Genomic DNA, 22412 nt, shown 5'->3' on the forward strand with positions numbered 1-22412 from the left:
AAATAGAGTGTACTGCATAATGCTTAAAAAGAATGTTGACACGTCAATAGGAAAGAATTTTGAGAAGGAACTATATATCAAAAAATAACATTTCATACACTCAGTGTACAAACATTATATAGAAGAAAATGAAACTTTAAAGATAAACTATTATGTTTAATACACTGTTATGCAGACATACATACACGTTTTTACAAGAAAGGAGTCATAATATATATACTTTTTATAAAAAAAAAACTTTATTTTTAGAACTGTTTTAGATTTACAGCAAAATTGCAAAGCAAGAGCAGCATCATATACTTCCTCTCCCCACTCTCTGCAGTTTCACCTATTAGTAACCTCTTACATTTGTTACAACTAATGAACTAATATTATTACATTATTTTTAACTGAAGTCCATACTTTATTCAGATTTCCTTAGTTTTTATCTAATGTAAAAGATTTTTCTGTTCCAAGATGCCATCTAGGATACCACATACACTTAGTCATCGTATCTCCTTACGCTCCTCTCAGCTGTGATAGTTGATCAGACATTTCTTGTTTTTGATGGCCTTGACAGTACCGAGGAGTAACCTGTCGCCAGCTAGTCAATTCCGACTCATAGTGACCCCATAGGACAGAGTAGAACTATCCCATAGGATTTCCAAGACTGTAAATCTTTATAGAAGCAGACTGCCACATCTTTCTCTGGAACCCAGTGGCTGGGGGCATCCAACTGCTGACCTTTCAGTTAGCAGCTGAGGGCTTGACCAGATATTTTGTAAAATGTCCATCAATTAAGAATCTGGAAGGCATTATGCTGAGTGAATTTAGTCAGTCACAGGACAAATATTGTATAAGACCATTATTATAAGAACTCAAGAAAAAGTTTAAACACAGAAGAAAACATTCTTTGATGGTTACGAGTGTGGGGAGGGAGGGTGAGGGTTATTCACTAACTAGATGGTAGACAACAATTATCTTAGGTGATGGGAAGGATGGGATACACTACAGGAGAAGTCAGCACAACTGGACTAAACCAAAGCTAGGAAGTTTCCTGAATGCAAACACTTCGAGGGACAGAGTAGCAGGAGTGGGGGTCTGGGGACCACGCTTTCAGGGGACATCTAGGTCAGTTGGCATAACAAAGTTTATTAAGAAAATGTTCTGCATCCTACTTTGGTGAGCGGCATCTGGGGTCTTAAAAGTTTGCAAGCAGCCATCTAAGATGTATCAATTAGTCCCAACCACCTGGAGTAAAGGAGAATGAAGAACACCAAAGACACAAGGAAAGTAGTAGCCCAAAAGACAGAAAGGGCCACGTAAACCAGAGACTTCATCAGCCTGAAACCAGAAGAACTAGATGGTGCCCGGCTACCACCAATGACCATCCTGACAGGGAACACAACAGAGTCCTGGATGGAGCAGGAGAAAGGTGGAGTACAGAACTCAAATTCTAGTAAAAAGACCAGACTTAATGGTCTGACTGAGACTGGAGGAACCCCAGAAAGCATGGCCCCCAGACTCCTGTCAGCCCAGAACTAAAATAATTTCTGAGGCCAACTCTTCAGACAAAGATTGGACTGGACTGTGGGACATAAAATGATCCTCATGAAGAGTGTGCTTCTTAGCTCAAGTAGATGCATGGGAGTAAACGGGCAGCTTCTGTCCAGAGCTGAGATGAGAGGGCAGAGAGGGTTAGGAGCTGGTTGAATGGACATGGGAAATCATGGGTGGAAATGAGGAGAGCAATTAGGGTCACATAACAATGTATATATAAATTTTTGTATAAGAGACTAACTTGAAATGTAAACTTTCACTTAAACTACAACGATAACAAACAAACAAACAAAAAAGTCCCTCGGTTAAGATTTATCTGATGTTTTTCTCATGATTAGACTGGGATTATGGACTTTGGGAGGCAGACCACAGAGGTAAAGTGCTATTTTCATCACATCATATCCAGTGTACATACTATAAATATGACTTATCACTGTTGATGTTAACTTTCATCACCTGGCTAAAGTAGTGTATGTCAGATGTCTGTACTCTAAAGTTTTTCTTTTTTCCCCTCTTCCATACTATACTGTTTGGAAGGAAGTCACTACAGTATGTGCAACCCACACCTAAGGTGTGGTAAGTTGTACTTCACCTTCTTGAGGGTGAAGTATCTACAGAAATTTGTTGGAATTCTTCTGCAAGAGAGATTTGTCTATTCTCCATTAATGTATTTATTCAATGATTTATCTACATCAGTATGAACTCACAAATATTTATATTTTGGATCATAATCCATACATACTTTTTTTTTTATTGTACTTCAGGTGAAGGCTTACAGAACAAATAGTTTCTCACGAAACAGTAGTACACGTATTGTTTTATGACATTGGTCAACAACCCCACAACATGTCAACCTTCTAACTTCTCAGCCTTTTTTTTTTTGGTGAAAATACACATAGTCAAAGATACACCATTTCTAAAATTTCTACATGCACAGTTCAGTGACATCAACTATGCTCTTCCAATTGTGCTGCTATTCTCACTTAAGATGAAGGCTTACAGAACAAAATAATTTCTCATTTAACAGTTACTACACATGTTGCGCTATGACAATGGTTAACAATCTCACAACACCTCAACACTATCCTTACTCAACCTTGGGTTCCCTATCACCAGCTTCGTTGTCCCCTTCTGCCTTCTGTCCCCTGTCACTGGACTACTGTACCGCATTAGGCCCATTTGGTTTTAAGGGGCTGCATACTTTTTTTTTTGACATGCTTTCTTTGCTCAATAATATGTTGTGGACAACTTTCTAAGTCAATAAATATAGATGAACATCATAACTTTTAGAGGTTACACAGTATCTAATCAGTCCTCTACTGATGCACATTTTTGCTTCCAATTTTTCCCTATTTTCAACAATGCTGGCATAAAATGTTTTTACTTCATCTTTGTGCACTTGTGTGACTACTTCCCTGGTTTACTATTCTAACCTCATCCCTGAGGCATATTACTGTTGAGCTATGTTCCTCAAGTATGGCTTGTTTTCCTTAGCCTCCCCTATTTTCTCTGCCTGGAATGCCCACCACCTCCCTCTTCCCCCAACCTCTTTGCCCACTGAAGTGCATGATTCAGGTGTCAGCTCAAAGGCTACTTTCTATAGAAGCTCTTCTCCACTGTTTCAAAGAGAATAGTCCCCCCCAGCTCTTTTTGTTATACATGTATTATAACACTTATCACCTGGGACTCCTATTCTGCCCCAGGACTCTGTTTTAGCTACTAGTTTATGAAAGGCACAAATGTGAGCGATAACACTCATTCGTGTACACCCTTGCGGTCTCCGTCTCCATTACAGTGGTTAGGCACGTAAAATAACTAGTATGTCTTGATTTTTGATTGAAATGAAGAGTCGGAGTAACTGAGAAATTAAGAAGCGTGCTCAATATGACATAGCTACTCTTCCTTCCTTTTACAGACATGCTTCCGGGGACAAAGGAGTTGAATATTGGTTCTAGTTTTTGCTTAAAAAGAAAACAACTGTGCTGTAGTTTAAAAACAGTTTTCTAGCTGTTAATAATGTTTGTTGGTTGAAGACATTAGCATCACAGTCTTTATCTTCCAAAACGAGCATTTTCAATGTGCCAGGTATTCACAGGAAATTGCATGAGCTCCGGAGAATTGAACAGAAGTAATTAAGTAAGACCTCTGATCCTTCTGACTTTTTGAGTAGGCAGGTGCCATAATGGAATTTATAATTAGTAAAAGTGGTAAATGCTAAAACGCAAAACAAAGAGACAATGTTAGAGTTTGGTTGTGACGCTGTGTCAAGCTAAAGATCCCTTACTGCGCTCCTGATGACCCACGCAGACTGCACCTAGGAGCAGACGTGGCCCTTGTGCTAATACTTTGAGGCGGGGTGACAGACACATTTGTGACTCCCACTGGGAAAGAAGCCGCCCCAGGGCACGCGCGTGCACAGACACTGACAGACACGCACGCGTCCGCAGGCACCTGGTCCGCACGCCGCGGGGCGGGGCGCTGGGAGAGCGCGGGAGGAGGGCGCCGGGAGGACTCTAGCTTTCTGAGCCCCGCCTCCGGCCTTCTAAGGCCCAATCAGCTAGAGACTCGGGGGGGCACGTCCCGCTGATGGCCACGCCCCCAGCCTGCGGGGCGAGGGGAGCCTTTAAGAGTGGGCCGCTGGGCCACGGGCCCCCCGGGGGGCCGGGCGTCGTGGACTGCACGTCCGGAGTCCTGATACCTGAGGCGCTCTCGTGCTGCTGCTGCTGTCCTCGCGCCCGCCTCCGCGCCGTGCGCCGCCCGCTCGCCGGCGGCTCCACCGCCCTCGCCTCGGCCTCACTAGCCCGCCCGACCGGCAGCTCCTCCGGGAGCTCGCCGGGAACTCGCGCCCCTCGCACTACCGCGGCGCTGAGGCGGCCGCTTCGGGCCATGGTGCCCTCCCAGGAGGAGTCCGCCGCCGCACGGGGGACGAGCGAGGCGCCGCCACCCTACCCTGAACCCATGGAGACCACTCTGCTGCCCGGCCCGGGACCCTCGGACGGCCCCGAGGCGGCCGCGGAGAAGGTGGAGGTGGAGCTGACGGGGCCGGTGGGCTCCGAACCCCCTCAGCCCCCCGAGGGCGGCTGGGGCTGGCTGGTGATGCTGGCAGCCATGTGGTGCAACGGGTCGGTATTCGGCATCCAGAACGCCTGCGGAGTGCTCTTCGTGTCCATGCTGAAGACCTTCGGGTCGGACGACCAGGACAAGATGGTCTTCAAGACAGGTAGGCGCCGCGGCCAGTCCGGGGGGAGGGCGCGGGGCTCCGAGCGCATCTGCCTGCGGTGTGTATCCGCGGTCCCGCGTGTGGGAGGTGCTGGGCGGTAGGTCTGTGCAGTTGCCAGCCTGGCCTGCAGCTCCCGGGACCCTCGGGGTGCCAGCGTGGTTGCGCCTGGGTCTGGCGGTGCCTGTCTTTGTATTGACTCCAGATGCAGGGACTGTGTGTTTGGAAACCAGTCGCAGAACTTGTTTGCCCAGGTGCTCATCCTTTCTTCTTTGCAGAGTAGGCGCTAAGAGTACACTGTAGCCTTTCCTCTTCATTTTTTGAAAACAAACAGAACCTTCCAACCCGCAACAACACCGCACTGTCGTTTTTAGTGACTATGACGGTTAGGTTGTTCATTTGCCTCCTGGACTGCAGAGGTGTGTGTGTGTTGGGGCGGTGGTGGGGGTGGCTCGATGAGAGAAGATGTATCCCAAGGTCACCAGGAGTTCCAAAGGGAGCACTACTAGAGGCACGGTTTCGTGTTTTTTTTTTTACCCCACTCTGTGCTAAATATAGGAAGCCTAGGAGGCAGCCGAATCTGGGACTGGGAAGAGGAAGGTGGTGGGTTGCCCCTTCCTGTTGTGTTCTTTGACTTTTCTTACATATAGTGAACTAGATGAAAAAAGTGCAGACTCAGCATTTTTTCTTGTAGCGCATTATTACGTTGTTGACTGGTGAGGCAGAAAACAAGTCTAAAACTTTCTGTGAAGTACTTTTACGGTGTATTACTTCACTTGATTCTATGAGGCGGTGTTGTCAACCCCATTTAGGTGAGAAAACTGAAGCTCAGTGAAATCAAGTGTCTTAGTAGGTAGCAGAACGGAGGTGGAACACACATCTTTTGGCTTCAGTGGCTAAGTGATCTTAACTACTAAATCAGGCTCCCTCGCTGCCATTTGAGGAAATTTATATGACTGATAGTCTTTTTTCGACCCTAATTTTCTATATTCCTTAGGTTTTTATTGTGCATATATTCCTTAGGTTTTTATTGTGCATACAAGGAATATGAAGGATTGTAATAACAGCAAATTCTAAGGCAGAGATAGTAGTTGTCGGTTTTTAAACCTTATATGAATAGTGCTGTACTGTATGCATCATTTTGCAACTTGCCTTTCTTCTACTCAACATGACGTTTGAGATTTATCCCTGTAGTACAAGTAGCTCAAGTTCTTTCCATTTTAACTCTTACATGGTGTTCCATTGTATGAATATATTATAATTTATTTATGCATTCTCCTTTTAATGAATATAGATTGCTTCCAAACTTACTATAAACAATGCTGAAATGAATATTCTCGTACATTGTCTCCTTGTGCTTGTGAATGAGGCATGATATTTAACCTGGAATTTCTACTCCTTAAATAGCTGTTGAAGCTGCTAATGTTAAGGTCAAAAAGGCTAGGTACAAAAGTGTTAAAAATATAATATGCCCTTATTTTTTAAGGAAGGTAGCCATTGTAAAGTTTGACAAGATAGACATGAGTATGCAATAGTAAACAAAAGTAATTTTGTGTCTTTTGTAGTTGAGTATCTGGAAGGGAAAGGCTCAAGAAGGAGGCAGAACATTTTAAGACTACTTCGTGCATCATTTAGTGTATTCCTGCCTGGGAATACCCAAGAGTAATTAAGGTTTTTAATGCAGTCCAAGCAACAGCAGTGATTTATTTACCACTGTTTTGGCAAACTCAGTTGAGTAGGTCCATTGGTGTCTATAGTTTTTGTTTTTTTTTCCTTCTCTCCTCCAGCCTTCCTTTTTTTAATATATATAATTTATTTTATTTTTTGTTGTGTTGAAAATATACATAGCAGAACATACACCAGTTCAACAGTTTCTACATGTACAATTCAGTGACATTGATTACATTCTTCAAGTCAGGCAACCATTCTCACCTTTCTTTTCTGTATTGTTCCTCCTCCATTAACATAAACTCACTGCCGTCTAAGGTTCCTGTCTAGTCTTTAGATTTGCTGTTGTCAGTTTGAACTCATATAGATAGTTCTTAAAAGAGCACAATGCTCAAGGCAGACATTCTTTACTAGTTAAGCTAAACTATTGTTTGGTTTTAAGAAGACTTCAGGAGATATTTTAGGTTTAAGGTTTAAAGATTATCTCAGGCATCCTTCCTTTTTTCCTTCCTTCATCCCTCCCTTCCAGCGAGAGAGCTGCTAGAGAGAGACCATAGCTTTCCCAGGGATCAGAGTTTTGTAATGACAAAGCCTGTATCCACCACCCATCTCCAAAGCTTCTATTGGTTATAATATCCCCATACTGGGGAGCTGAAGGTGAGGGAGGGGAAAGGAACTTGGTTTGTCTCCTGAACTCTTTGAAACTTTGTATTTTCAGTTTTGATGAACATCTTTCTCCATTTACTCAGCTAAATTCTTGACAACTTTTTCAGTCACATTTGTGTATGTGTGGGTATGTATCATATAGACAGTTATGCAGGCATGCTGGTTATATATAGAGATCTATGTGCTTATCTGCGTGACTGCCATGTATGGTTGTACTCTTGGACAAGAGTGCCCAACTCAGGGGTGAGTGGGGTCTGAAAACCCAGCCTGTGCTCAGGGTGACCTTTCTCCAGTTCCTACAAAGGGCCCTATGCACTTGTAATGGTCCTGTATAACACAGCAGTTAAATTGGACAATGACACTAGGTAATATATTTACAACTGATACATTTTAAGGACTGAGAAAGAAAACAGATTTAACCTCAGGTGTGAAAAAATATGATGACAAAATAGTCTTTAAGCCAGTTATTATTGAGAATTGTACACACAGACACATGTATACACACACACATACATGTACAAGTGTTTCACTAAGTCCATCATCTACACAGACACTCAAGTATTTGAGGAGAATACCTGCTTTGATGTTTGAGTGTGCAGGCTTTTTCATTTTTGATTCCACTGCTGAATGATCTGTGATCATTATATGCAAATTTCAAGTACGACTGACAAAATCTGGAATTTGTTTAAGGATTTTATTTTTCAACATTTCTGTACATTTTCTATTCCATATTCATGATTGATAATCCTGGCATTAAAGGGCAGGTAATTCTGTCTCCACATTTTCATTAGCTTGTTCATAGTGACTAGTCCAAAGATCCTCAGGGAGGTGGTCTAGAATGGGAACCTAGGTTTCCAAATGATAATTCCCATTTCTTGAGTGCTTCCTACATGCCAGGCGCAGTGCTAAGCAGTTTATATGCATTCCTATTCACATCTTATTGAAACCCCATGAGAGAGGTTTTATTAATATCTTTCTTTTCAGATGTGGATATTTAGGCTTACAGAATTTTAGTAAGCAGTGGAGCCAGGATGTAATCCCAGGTTTATCTGACTCCAGAGGCTGGAGTCTGATCACGTTGCATTGGCTGGATAACATTTACCAATTCAATATTCTTTATGTTGATTAATCAAGCATTAGTGATTGGGTAAGTAGTATACCAGGCACTCCGGGCTTACAAAAGATGCCTGAAAGACTGGGGTTCTTGTTCTTGATCTTAACCTTACTGCCAGTAAATAGTTTTCAATAACTAGTATGTCTCTTCAAAATTAGATTTTTGAAGTGTAGAGGGACTTCCATGGAGAAACAAGATAATTTCATATGGCATTCAAGCAAAAGGCTGGGATTTCCCTTGAAGAACCATGCATTTATGACCCCGAGATTGCTCCTTTTAGACTGATCGTGGCAGAATGAAGTTTCCACGCAGAATGGAAGAGGGGCCTTTCTTGGGCTCGCTTTTCCTCATCGGGGTTCTCTTAACTCTTCTTATATAACAATCTATCAGAATTTCTCAGGAAGGGATCTGAAGGAATTCACCCACATTAAGATATGAGTGACTTGACACATCTTCATGTTAATTCTCATTAATTCTACAAACAGTTACCAAGTACTTAACTGCTTTATGCTGGGCATTGGAGGTAGACGGTGACTGACATTGACCAGGGTGTGTGTTCCCAAGGTGTTTACAAGCTACTGTGCAATATAAATAAGTAAACAGACAAATAAAATATCTCCCTGAGGTATTTGCAATGTATCAGGGCTCAATCTTATTCTGAAAGGCTGAAATTCTACAGAAATTTCAGTGGGTGGCGGTGGTAGGGTGTGGAAGGTGTTTGTTGGCCTTTCAGCGGTTATAAATCTCTCTTTATGGAACTAAGGCAAGCTGGACTCCAAGTTTGTCAGTAATACAAATTAAAAATGTTGAGTGCATCACAGCCCCATCGTAGTGCCCAGCCCTTGATGACCTGGCACTCAGGAATATCCCTCACACATCTTGCTGTGTCAATAATTGGGTCGTAAGGAACAAGCAGAGCTTTCATTTGCTGTCTGTTCAGTTTTTACCTGTTCACATGCGCCTGCTTCTTTTCTGGGTGGAGGGGAATCAGACACTTTTGGGAAAACTAAAACAAATACTCTAATTAACTGGAACATTATTTTCCCTTAGAAATCACAACTTTGCTATAACTCTGCTGGATATTGGAAAACCCATTTTTAGCTCTTTCATGGAACTGATAAAAGTATCTAGGATTCTTTTATCTTCTTGATGCAAGGCCATGGACACTCTATGGGATTGTTCCAGGTTATTTAGTTTTTTAATCTACTTTCTTATGGGAGAAAGAAAAATATTTTAATGGTATGTTGACTTTTAAAAAATATCTATTTAAAACAGCCATGTTTTCAGAATCAATATTTAGGGTAGTTAATGATAATCCTTTTAAAGAAATTGTGTCTTTGTGGTCTAGAGGCTTGGTCAAGAAGAACTTTACCTCTTTCAATAATTTCTAAAATATGTTCCTTAATAGCCTTTCTTGAAAGTGAAGGTCTGTGGCTAAATAAATTTGGGAAACACTGTACATTATACTCCTCTCTCAGATATTTAAAGTTTAATTTAAGATATTAAAAATTTAGTAGTTTAAAAAAAAAGTAGGCTATCAAAACGGTTGTGGAAGGGAGACTCTTTGGCTATAATCTTTAACGCAGCTCTGCTTTCCCTGTATGGAGGCAGATTGCTCTGTAGACAGTTACAATCACAAAGAAGGATTTTCCGTAGCATTGAGGGGTGAATGCATCTTGCAACACCTCTCAACATAGTCTTTCTAGTATCTCTGAAACTTCAAGTCATTAGTGCTTCCTGAAGTTTTTATGTTTACAGTTATACTGATATCTACATACTGCAATTGTATGCTAACACTTAAACTTATAGGAAGTTTTGGCTATAGTTCAGAATTTAATCACTGTGTCTGGCTTTTTTTTTTTTGGTGGGGGGGAGAGCTACCTGCATAACCAGTTCTATATCTTAGGAAAGTTTTTAGTAATGGTGATTTTCTGATCTAGTTACAGTGAACTAGTAATCTTGTTCGTGGTCCTATACATTTTTTTCCTATAAGAATAATACCTGACTATTTATTATTTGCCCTGGAAGAGAGGTTGAAAAGAAGCTAACAGAACTTGCTTATGGCAGCTGTTATGCTTGAATTTCCTTCATTCTTCTCATCTTAAAACATCCAACCTTACCCTTCCAGATAAACTCATCTAAACTACTTGCTAAGATAGATCAATTCAAAACAAAACAAAACAAAAAAGAAACCCATTGCCGTCTAGTCGATTGTGACTCATAGCAACCCAATAGTACAGAGTAGAACTGTCCCATAGGGTTTCCAAGGAGCACCTTGTGGATTCGAACTGCCAGCCTTTTGGTTAGCAGCTGTAGCGCTTAACCACTACGCCACCAGGGTTTCACAAAAATGGTTCCAGGATTTTTGAATAATAAAGAGATAAGTATGATGGGAGCATTTCATATCCCATCTCCAGAGTGTCTCTGGATTCAGAGCAAAACTAGCTAGTGAATAGTTTAACTAGTATATAGTGAATTCTAATTAAGTGCAACAGCATGAGTGTTCCTCTGGTGTTTTATCGTGGGATTTTTATCAATACAATTAATTGCTTAAAGAACCAAATCAACCAAAAATAAAAGTGTAACACCATTTCAGGAGAGGTTTTGAGATGTTTTTTAGAATAAATTTTATTCTGTGCTCTTAATGTGATTTGCTACCTCCTTTTATATGGGTCCTTGTTGAACCCACGTTGCAGTTCCTTGAGACTCAGTCCTGGGCCATGTTTGCTTCACTTTTGCTGTTTTCCTTGGGTATATCATATGCCCTGTCTCTCCAACCACCATCTTGGGAGTGTTATTTCCAAATCTCTAATTTGTGTTCAAGATTCGTATATACTATTTTTGGACAATTCCATTTGGATGCACGCAGATACCTCATACTCAACTAAAGTGAACTCATTATTTTAGCTGCTGCCTACAATCTTCCACCACCAGCAAAAACAACAGCCTACTTGCAGACATATCCCTCCTGAATTCTTTCTCAGTGTGTGACAGACACCTCTGGTTGCTTAAGTCAGAAACCTGGAATTCATGTTAACTTCTTATTTCTCCATCTTTTTTTTATTTCTAAACCAGTTTTGTTTAATCAGACAAAATCCTTATGTGTTTACCTCCTTAATGCATCATAACTGCTGTATCTTAATTCAGACCTTCATTACTTTGGCCTCAATTATTGCCGTAACCATTTAACTGGTCTCCTTGTCTTCAGTTGTACACTAGTGATTTTTCTGAAATATTGGGCCATATCAGTTTTCTGTTTAAAAACCATCGGTGATGCCCACTACTTATAGGCCTGCAAGCTGTGGTCTTTCCCTGACCCTCCAGCCTTTCCTCTCATTCTTTCCCTTCTTGTCCTTTGTGCTCTAGCCAAGATGAAGGCTTTGCACTTTACCAAACTTGTGTTGCTTCTTTAGCCTTTGTACCTTTGTGTGTGCCACTCCTTCCTTCAGTGTGGTTGTTATTCATTGTGCGATTCCAGTGAAATGGCTGGTCATTTTATTTTTTATGTTACAACCCTCAGACATACTAGCGATTTTATGTAACTGTTGTCATTTTGAGCACTTGCAGTGTTTTAGCGAAGCTGCATTTTGAAATTTTCTTTGAGAATGAATTCAAGTGATTTATGAATTAAGCTTTAAGTGGAAGACAGAACTTAATTTCAGCCTATTCCAATTTAGCATTCTGTGAAAGGCATTTAAAAATAATCCATATTTAAGTGATAATTTGCATAGTCCTTTACCATGCAGAGGAGCCCTGGAGGCACAGTGGTTAAGCCCTGTGGCTGTTAACCAAAAGGTTGGCAGTTGAAGTCCACCAACTGCTCCTTGGAAACCCTGTGGGGCAGTTCTACTCTGTCCTATAAGGTCTCTAGGAGTCAGAATTGACTCGATGGCAGTGGGTTTGGTTTTTTTGGTTACCATACGGAAAGGGCCTTCACATATATTACTTAATTTTGAGTAACCTTGTAGGTGGCGCAATGGTTAAGCGTTTGGCTGCTAAACAAGAGGTTGGCAGTTCAGATCCACCAGCCGCTCCTTGGAAATCCTATGGGCAGTTCTATACTGCTCTAGAGGGTTGCTGTGAGTCGGAATTGGTTTGTAATGTGTTATTACCTCCATTTATAGATGAGGAAGTTACAACTTGCACAGCTGATGGTTGGGTCACATGATAACAGTTTTTGTATCCATTAAGTTGAATTTAAGAGCATCTTTTTAGCTGGGTAGAAATTTGTACTTTTGGTAAAGTTGCCCTGAAATGCGGAACCCTGTCTTCTTTTCCATTTGAAACTAGTTTCTGTATGTTTACCTATATGTTCTCTAAAACCTCAATAATATCCCTACCCAAGTCATCAGATATCCCTGTGAAGTCGTTTTTGGAATGGAATTCCATTTAGAGTTACCACAACCCAACCAGAAATCCAGTCTCATACTGAAAGTAAACAAACAAACCTTAACAAAAACAAATTAAACCCCAAACACAAGTCAATAAGCTCACTATAGTTCTGAGCACCTGCCTAGCCTGGTGCCACCCACGCCGGAACCTTGAATGTTTTTATTGGCAGTGATTCAGAACAGGCAACTCCCCACATACCGGGGCGGCTGTACTGACCCACCACACAAAAGAGTAAGCCTGTCAGATTTGAGTGATAGAAGAAGGCAGTGCTTTCAGACATAAACATGTACCTAATGTGGAAGAGCCTACCTTCTTTGCTAAAGTGTCTGTATTAACAACAAAAGTAATTCCCCATCTTGCATATAAGAAATAGAACTCAAGAGCTGAGGAAATGACTTACCTAAAGCCAAATACCCAAGTCAGAAGTGTTTTTTCCTTTCACTAATTTTTAATTATGAAAACAAATATGAAATAAAGATTGTAAATAATGTACATGGGCTAAAGCAGTGTTTTTAATCCCCCTTTTAACCTTTGTCCCCTCTTAATAAACATAAAACTCTCATAGTCCTTGAAAATTTTGATATACACCTTTCTCTTGGAGTTCCTGGTTGGTGTAAATGGTTAATGCAGTCGATTGCTAAGTGAGAGGTTGGAGGTTCAAGTCAATCCAGAGGCTCCTTGGAAGAAAGGTTTAGTGGTCTATTTCCGAAAAATCAGTCATTAAAAACCTCATGGAGCACAGTTCTGCTCTGACACACATGGTGTCACCATGAGTTGGAATCGGCTCAATGGCGACTCTTTTGGTCTGGTTTGGTTTACCTTTCTCTTGAGTGAGAATCACTGATATTCAGAGGGTAAAGCCATGCTTCTGTATTTATCTACCAGCCAAGATTTTGTCAAAGTTTACTTTTAGCAGTATTATGGAAATAATTGAGATTTTTGTTTGTTTTTTGAAATAGAAACTTACAATGTTGAATATGCTTTTTTGTACTAAATGTACCCCTCTGGAACTTCTGCTATGCTCCCCTTGGTGAGGGGAACCATCTCTCTCTTCCAGTCCCTTTCTCCCCTCGCTTGCGAATCAGTGAACTAAAGAGTTTTAAATTCAATTCAAGGTATGTTTTTCTGTCATTGGATAGTTAAATCTAAATGAAATGTTAATGGTTGAATTAATGGATTAAAGTCAGGGAAAGGTGCATTAGTTTGCAGTTCAGCTAGTACCACCCCCCCCTTTTTTGGCTAAACAGCAAATTGCAGCAACAGTGTTCTGCATTTTTTTGGAAAGTCAAAATTTATTCTTGCGACGCACTTAGACTGGATCCAAAAATCAATTCTGAGATATCTTGTAATAAAATAGAAAGCCATCACTCATTAAATGGATATATTTATTGATTTTTCTGGGTAGGTAGGTTATTAATGCCAAGTTGAGTGGATTAGTCTGGTGACTTTTAAAAGGTTAAAAACCTTTTCATCTTTATTTTAATTATCCTTTTTATTAGTGTTGACTTCATGTTGCTATTTCAAATGGCAATATCTCAAAGGATTCAAATTTGTCGATGGTTGTTTAAACAAAGACATTCCACAAAGTTAATTGATATGTTAGTGTATATAGGGGCAGAAAGTTGCCATTGTTATCCTGTAGTAACGTAACACTAGAACTTTGACAGCAGAACCTCCCACCCCAGTATTTAGCCCTGAGTGTTGGGATTTGGATTTCTACTTTCTTGTTTTGGCTTATCGGCAACTTCTAATTTTTCTACAGTGAAAGAGTGTTGATTTTATAATAATGAAAAAAAATTAACGGTTGTATGAAACACATGCAGTGCTGTACAACAACCACCTGTATCTAGTTCCAAAACCTTTCCATCACTCAAAGTAAAAGCCCTTCGCATTAAGCACTTTATCCCTGTTTCCTCCAGCCCCCGGCAGCCACCAGTCTTCTTGTAAATACTTACTTTTGTTCTATGTTTCTCAGTTAACGTTCTTTTTTAAGGTACATTTTTCTGTATCATATAGCATGTCTGTTTAATGTTTTTAGTGAGTATGCTATTCTACCATACTGGTTTTATCTTACGCTAGGTTACCCAACCAGGCCTCCTTTGCTGGGCGTTTAAGTCATAGGCAGTGTTATGCAATGTAAGTACAATATCAGTATACATCTTTGAATGAATTTTTTCCCCCTTTTGGATTGCGTCCTTGGAGTATATGTCCAAAAGTGAGATTACTGGTTCAAAGGGTATGAACAATTTTATAACTCTTGTTACACATTACCAGAGTGTTCTTTAGAAAACTGGAACAGTTTATTGTGCCACCAGCAATGTGCTAGCTTTCTGATAGTCCTACCAATCTTGAGTTTTATTTTTATCAATATTTGCTAGTTTGATAAGTGCCAGTAGTATTTTTTAAAATTAGTTTTACGTCATATTTCATTGCTTAATTAGCCTGTATGTTATCCCAGCTTTTTAGCCCTTTAGAAGAAGCATATGACTTGGCAATTATATAGTAATATCTGCAAAAACAAGAGGACATATCCCAGTGAACATATCAGAGTAAAACTTTGTTACTAGAGGTGGGAATACTAGGAAGGCTCGAAGTTATCCTAGGTCTTAGATACTCACCTGACACACTGTCACAGATAAGGTGTGCCCTTTTTCCGTTTCCTCTGCTTTCTCAGCCCAGGTGTTGATGAAGGCTTTTCTTGGGGGTAGGGGTGGGGATGGAAGTTAACAATATGGAGACTTGGCTATAGGGATTTTGACTCTTCAGGTAACATTTAGTCTTTCAGAGGCTTGAGTCTGCAAAAGCAACCCTGTCTCATTCTCTTTAGGTGCCGTTGTTTGGGCCTCAGCATCCTCTGAACCCTGACCAATTCTGTTGAAAACAGATTTTATTTATTTTTTAAAGAGGATTTTAAAACAATTTAATTTATTGGGTACAAACTGTGTAGTAAGTGATATACAAGAAACAGAAATTGACTTATTTCATGCTCTTGAGAGGTAATGAGGGGAAATAAAATTACGTATACATAAATAACTCTAAGGCAGTATGTTAAATGTAAGCAAAATATAGAATTTTAGAGGAAGGCAAAACATCTCTGACTGAGCTGATCAGGGAAGTCTTCATGGAAGTAACTATTTAGTTGGGCTTTAAAGAATTTGTAGACTTTCCTTGGCAGAGAAGAGTATTCTCTGATTCAGGATAAGAAACGACTCAGGATATGGTTCTTTGATCAGGACAGCCTCTTCTCAGCCATGTCCGCAGGCAGGCCTTTCTATGGCCCTCGGCCCCTTGGCCCAGCCTCTGCCCTGCTTGGGCAAGTGTTACAAAGCTCTTTAGTTCTACCAATAAGTGCCCAGGGACACCCCACTTTGCCAGTAAGCCTCAGCCCTAAGGTACTCAGCTCTCTCGCTCCATGGGTGGGCAAACCTAGCTCAGTACACAAGTGCCCAGGGGCTCCCCACTCCTCCAGCAAGCCTCCTGCCCGAAGGTGCTCAGCTGTCTTGCTTCATGGGGCTGCACATCCACTGTAACCGCCTTGCTCCGTGGGCCAAGGCCTGGGCAAAGGGTAGTAGGTGGTTCTCATAATGAATGTTTCTACTGAGCTTTACTGTGTATTTTAATCTCTATTATCTTGTTTTATCTATTCAATAATCCTGTGAGGTAACTATTGATATGATCTCTATGTTTTAGATATGTATATGAGGCTAGTAAGTAGCAGGGCTAGATTTGAATTAAAGTCTCTGGCTCCAGGATCCATGTTCATTATGCTCGACTACACACTGGACGGAGGCCTGGTGGCGCTGTGATTAAGAGCTATGGATGCTAACCAAAAGATTGGCAGTTCGAATCCACCAGCCACTCCTTGGAAACTCTATGGGGGCAGTTCTGCTCTGTCCTCTGGGGTTGCTGTGAGTCGGAATTGGCTCGACAGCAACTGGTTTTTCTTTTTACATACTAGACATATGAAGTGAATGGCAAGGAGTTTGGCTTGGCTAGAGCTCAGGACACGTAGAGGAAAGTAGCAGAAGATAAGACTGGAAAAGAATGATAGAGCCAGAGAACAGAAGATTTGAATGCAGAGTGAAGAATTTGAACATTATTTAGTAGACAGGCAATCAGGAAATTTTGAGAGTTTTCTGAAGCGGAGAGTCAGATGACCAAAGTAGTATTTTACAAAGATGACTGGGTTGGAGAGAGAAAGAAATAGGAGGGATAGCAATTATGAAGTCTTTGGCTGAAAGCCTGGGTGAAATTTGAAAGATAGCCGAAGAAAAGGGAAGGAACGAGCAGATGTAGGACATTTGAAAGAACAGACTGAGGAATTCTGGCCCATGACCAAGCGTGAACAGTGATGGAGACACGGAAACAGAGATGATGCCTACTTCTGGAGCCTGCACAGTCAGGAGACTCATAGTGCTGGGTTTCATGGGCCTGTATAGTCATGAATGGCCCCAAGCTTGATAATGCTTCGCTATCACTGTCTTGAAATTCTTACTTTATGAACAGGGTCTCACATTTTCATTTTGCACTGGGCTGTGCAAATTATGTGGACAGTCCTGGGTGGTGCCATTGAAAGGAACAGGAGCATTGGGAGGAGGAGTTGACAGGGAAAGGCTGACTTGGGTTTTGGACAGGTAGAGCATTAAATGACAGCAGGACATTGGGGAGGATGTCAAGCAGATAAATGGAAATGCAAACCTAGAGGCTAAGCAAGAAGCTAAGGCCAGAGGTGGAGCTGTAGACAGAGCTTATGTCTCTGAGAGGAGCCTGATGTAATAATGGGAACCCAGAAATTCTGTCTTGAGCAGACCTGGTTGCCGCTCCTAGGCAGTTTAGTTAGTGATGAAATCATTGTACTTAAAAGTAAGAAAATTTCATTCCTTAAAAAAATCTTTCTGGCACTTAGATTTCTCTAATTCATGTTTGCATCTTTCCAAAGGCCCAAAATGTATTTTTTGCTATCTCTGTCTTAAGTCTTTCCAAAACTTAATCCTAGGACTTAGTTTATCTTTTCCCTTTAGCACTAACTCTAAGACTACTGGCATCTTACTTTCTTTCATTTGTATGTAGTTAAACCAGTCTGTAAGTCTTATTTTTAAGATGTCCTAGACCAAGAGACTGTGAGAATAGCCTAGAATTGTTTCAACTAAGTCATGTATTTCAAATTTAAATGTATAGTATTGACAGTGGTAGAAAACCCATCCAGTGAGCAAATAATGTTATCTTGTTATTAGCCTTCACGGAGTTGGGTAACTGAGTCACCTCCTTTATTCACAATTCATAATGAAAATAGTTAACTCTTTTAAGTATAGACTGTACTAAAAAATTGTCTAGAAAATGAATAAATGAAATTAACTTCTCTGTTGATTAGGGTTAGGGTAAAATACTATACAGTTTGTTAAGAAACATGACTTGTTTTAGCACACTCACCTTACACATCTGAGGTTTGTCATTTTGTGGTGCTCCCTGACCAGAAATGGGGTCAGTCCTAATTGAGATAATAACTGGCCAACTGGCCACACGCAAGTGTATTTTGCCTTAGTTTCCTGTGACACAGTGTAGTAGTGAGACTCAAGTAAGAGAATGTAAAAGTGTTTTTAGAAGTATAAAGCACTACAGATTTGTCCAACATTATTGTTATATGAGCAAGTTGGCGCAGTGCTTGTATGTGGGCCTGCGTGTTAACTCACGTGCTGTGCTGTAATCTCTCAGGACTTAGATCCTGAATTGCTCTCTTGTGATTGAAGCCCAGCTGAAGGGGCTGGAAGTGCAGTGTGGAGGAAGAACCAGTAAAAGCAGGGAGTGGATGAAAGGGAGTTGATAATAGTTGATAGTGCAAGAAGAAGATATCTACCTTTCTTTTTTTTTGGTAAGCCAAGACACTTTTACTCTTCAAGTAACTGTTTTGTCTTTTAATATTATTTGGCTACATGTACAAGTTGCATATTCAAATGAATGTATGGATTTAAATAAAGCAGTATTTTGAATATGCTCTTCTGCTGTTTTGCTTACTGTGATGAATTGAATTACTGGCTTGCTGACTGGTAAATCTGATTTCTAACAATTACGGGGAGGGGAGGAAAAGGGAAGTTAAATTAAAGCATTTTTTCCTGTTAAAGTTTGAGAAACAGAAACCATGTACCAGATTTATGCAAATAATGTGTGCATTGTACTTTTTTTTGCCAACCGCACAACCCCCTGGCACATTATTTTCCTAGGTGTGCTATGCATGTTATATTTGTGGGTACATTATTTGTAAAAATACAGTAGTCTTTTAAATCCCGTGCCAACACACCAGACGAAAAGAGACTTGATACTAGCAAAGGTGAGGAATCATAAAAGCAACGTAAGTTTTGGATGAACTTACTTGGTTATTCAAAACATACTTGTGTTTTCTATAATTTAGTGTCCATTTGTTATGTACATGCTATTATAATTTGTTTTGCAAATGTGGTGGCTGTTTTCTGTAACTTCGATTAGGAAGCAAATACTGAGCCACTTAAATCAAAAGGCAGACTGCTACTCTTTCCTTTTTGCAAAAAAAAAATCTAGTAAAAGTAATGCTTAATCCAGTTAATCTGTCTTCTTCCTCTAATTTATCCTGATACTTTGAGTATCTGGTGGCAACTGAGAGTGGGTTATGGAAAAAATGTCAAGGCAAGGCAATGCGATCCCATTATTTATGGTCACTTAAGAGGATAATTAATCACTGGTCACTAATCTTTGGATAATTACTGCATTAAGCTGGAAATATCCTTATTTTTTTTGGAAAGTAAGTCAGTGAGTTAGTAGAACTGTCAACATCGATCAGCTTTTCAAAGTTTAATTGTAAGTGAATGGAAACTAGTTGCCTTCAACCTTTTCCTCCTGCATTGTAGCATGATCATTCTATAACTCTGAAAACTATATATAGAACAACAGGGAAAATACACTATCTTATGGTGGGTTTTGTGTTTTTAGTTACTAGAACTAGGCAACTTAACATTATAAAATGGATTTGAATATAGATTGTTTAAGAATGAGTCTTTTGATAAGAGCAATTCCATTCATTTATACATTTAAATAAATATTTTGAAGGTGTCAACATTAAGTACTGTATTTACTAGATACTTGGGGTGTAGTGGTTAAGAGCAAGGTTGGCTGTTCGAATCCACCAGTTGCTCCTTGGAAACCCTATGGGGCAGTTCTCCTCTGTCCTATAGGGTCACTATGAGTCGGAATGGACTTGACAGCAATGGGTTTGTTTTGTTTTTTGGGGTTGGAGGTAGGAATAGAGAAGAGAATAAATTTCCATCCTAAGAGAAAAAGAAAGGAAGAAGTCCTTGCCCGCATTTTTCATGTGGGTGTAGTGTTCATCTTTTGGAGTCTGAAGTCTTCACTCAGGAGGTTACCAGAGAATCTTTATATTTGAAAGTAATTGAGATTGCTATGTAGGTGGAATCAGAGATGCACTGCTTATTTATTACAATCAAAATAATGCCATTTTGATATTTAAATGGTAATACCCAAATTCATCTGCTTACATTGTAACTTGTTGCTTTGATAAGATTTCTGGAAATAAAACAGAATTCTGCTCTTTCCAATCAGTAGAGAGGGCTTTGTGTCATGACAAGAAACAGAATCCTATATATGGGATTGACTCACCTTGGAACTAAAGTATAAATTAGGTCTTTAAAAAACAAATGTAGGTTTAAAAAATCTTAACTAGGACACATGTCAGAAGGCTCAATTTAATTAATTTTTAAAAATCAGCTTTAGTGAGGGAAATTTACATGCAATAAAATTCACTAATTTAAATTGTACAGTTTAATGAATTCTGACAAATGTATATAGTCATATAACCACCACCACAATCATAATATAGAGCATTTCCATCACCCTAAAAAGTTCCCTTGTATCCCTTTGCATTCAGTCTTCTTCCCCACACCCTGACCCCTGGCAATCACTAATATGCTTTCTGTCACTATAGTTTAGCCTTTTCTAAAATTTTATATAATGGAATAATATAGAATGTTTTCTTTTGTGTCTGACTTCCTTTACTCAACATGATACTTTTGAGGTTCATCCATGTTGCTGCATGTATTAGTAGTTCATTGCTTTTTATTGCTAAAGTAGTATTCCATTGTATGCCTATGCCACAGTTTTTTATCCATTCACATGTTGATGGACATTTGGGTTGTTTCCAGTTTTTGGCTATTATAATAAATGGTTTATGATAATTTGTGTAAAGTATTTGGGTGGAGATAAGTTCTCATTTATCTTGGGTAAATACTTTGAAGTGTGATGGCTGGATTGTATGGTAAATGCATATTAATTGCCAAACTGTTTTCCAAAGTAGTTGTACCACTTTATACTGTCACTAGTGGTATATGAAAGTTGCAGTTGCTCGACATCTGTATCAACACTTGGTATTGTTTGTTTCTTGTTTTTGTTTTAAGTTTAGCCATTCTTGTGGGTATGTATTGGGATATTTTTATGGCGTTATTTACATTTTCTAATGACAGGAATGCTGAGTATCTTCTCACGTGCTTATTTGCCATCTGTAACTCCTCTTTGGTGAAATATTTTCATAAATTTTCCTATGCTTTTATTGGGTTGTTTGTCTTATTACTGAGTTATATGAGTTCTTCATATACTCTTCATATAAATCATCCATAAAGATTGTTGTTGTTAGGTGCCGTTGAGTCGATTTCAACTCTTAATGACCCCATGTGACATAGTAGAACTGCCCCAAAGGGTTTTCTTGGCTCTAATCTTTACGGGAGCAGATTGCCAGATCTTTCTCCTGCGGAGCTGCTGTATGGGTTTGAACTGCAAACCTGCTGGTTAGCGGCCGAGTATTTAACCGTTTGTGCCAGCAGGGCTCCTTTCTGTAAAGATTACAGCTAAGAAAACCCTACAAGACAGTTCTACGCTGTCACATAGGGTATCTATGAGTCGGAATTGACTTGACGGTACCCAACAACAACAACCACAAAAGGCTTATAGTATGTATTATTATTATTATTTTTTCCCATACAAAAATTTACACGTACACTGTTATGTGACTCTAATTGCTCTCCCCATACTGTGACAGCACACTCTTCCTTCCACCCCTGATTCCCCATGTCCATTCAGCCAGCTTCTAACCCTCTCTGCCTTCCCATCTCACCTCTGGACAGAAGGTGCTCGTTTAGTCTCTTGTATCTACTTGAGCTAAGAGGCATACTCCCCACGAGTATCACTTTATGTCCTACAGTCCAGTCCAATCCCTGTCTGAAGAGTTGGCCTCGGAAATTGTTTTACTTCTGGGCTGATAGAGAATCCAGGAGCCATGCTTTCTGGGGTACCTCCAGTCTCAGTCAGACCATTAGGTCTGGTCTTCTTACTAGAACTTGAGTTCTGCACCCCACCTTTCTCCTGCTTCATCTGGGACTCTCTGTCGTGTTCCCTGTCAGGGCAGTCATTGGTGGTAGCCAGGCACTATCTAGTTCTTCTGGTCTCAGGCTGATGAAGTCTCTGGTTTATGTGGCCCTTTCTGTCTCTTGGGCTAATAGTTTCTTTGTGTCTTTGGTGTTCTTCAGTCTCCTTTACTCCAGGTGGTCGGGACCAATTGATGCATCTTAGATGCTGCTTGCAAGCTTTTAAGACCCCAGATGGCCACTCACCAAAGTAGGATGCAGAACATTTTCTTAATAAGCTTTGTTATGCCAGTTGACCTAGATGTCCCCTGAAAGCATAGTCCCCAGACCCCTACCCCTGCTACTCTATCCCTCAAAGTGTTTGATTGTATTCAGGAAACTTCTTGGCTTTGGTTTAGTCCAGTTGTGCTGACTT

At 40.2% G+C, this 22412-nt stretch overlaps 1 protein-coding gene across 1 annotated transcript in view; it reads left to right on the plus strand.

The window, feature by feature from the left end:
• The first annotated feature begins 4238 nt into the window (after nucleotides 1–4238).
• SLC16A10 (solute carrier family 16 member 10) overlaps nucleotides 4239–22412 on the plus strand; it is a 144587-nt gene continuing 126413 nt past the window's right edge. The window contains exon 1 of the mRNA XM_004372469.2: nucleotides 4239–4759. Within this exon, the coding sequence (XP_004372526.1) occupies nucleotides 4426–4759 (334 nt within the window). The 5' untranslated portion in view covers nucleotides 4239–4425. The remainder of the gene's footprint in view (nucleotides 4760–22412) is intronic.

The sequence above is a fragment of the Trichechus manatus genome, unplaced genomic scaffold, assembly GCF_000243295.1.
Source record: "Trichechus manatus latirostris isolate Lorelei unplaced genomic scaffold, TriManLat1.0 scaffold00017, whole genome shotgun sequence".
In the NCBI taxonomy this organism is placed as follows: Eukaryota; Metazoa; Chordata; class Mammalia; order Sirenia; family Trichechidae; genus Trichechus; species Trichechus manatus.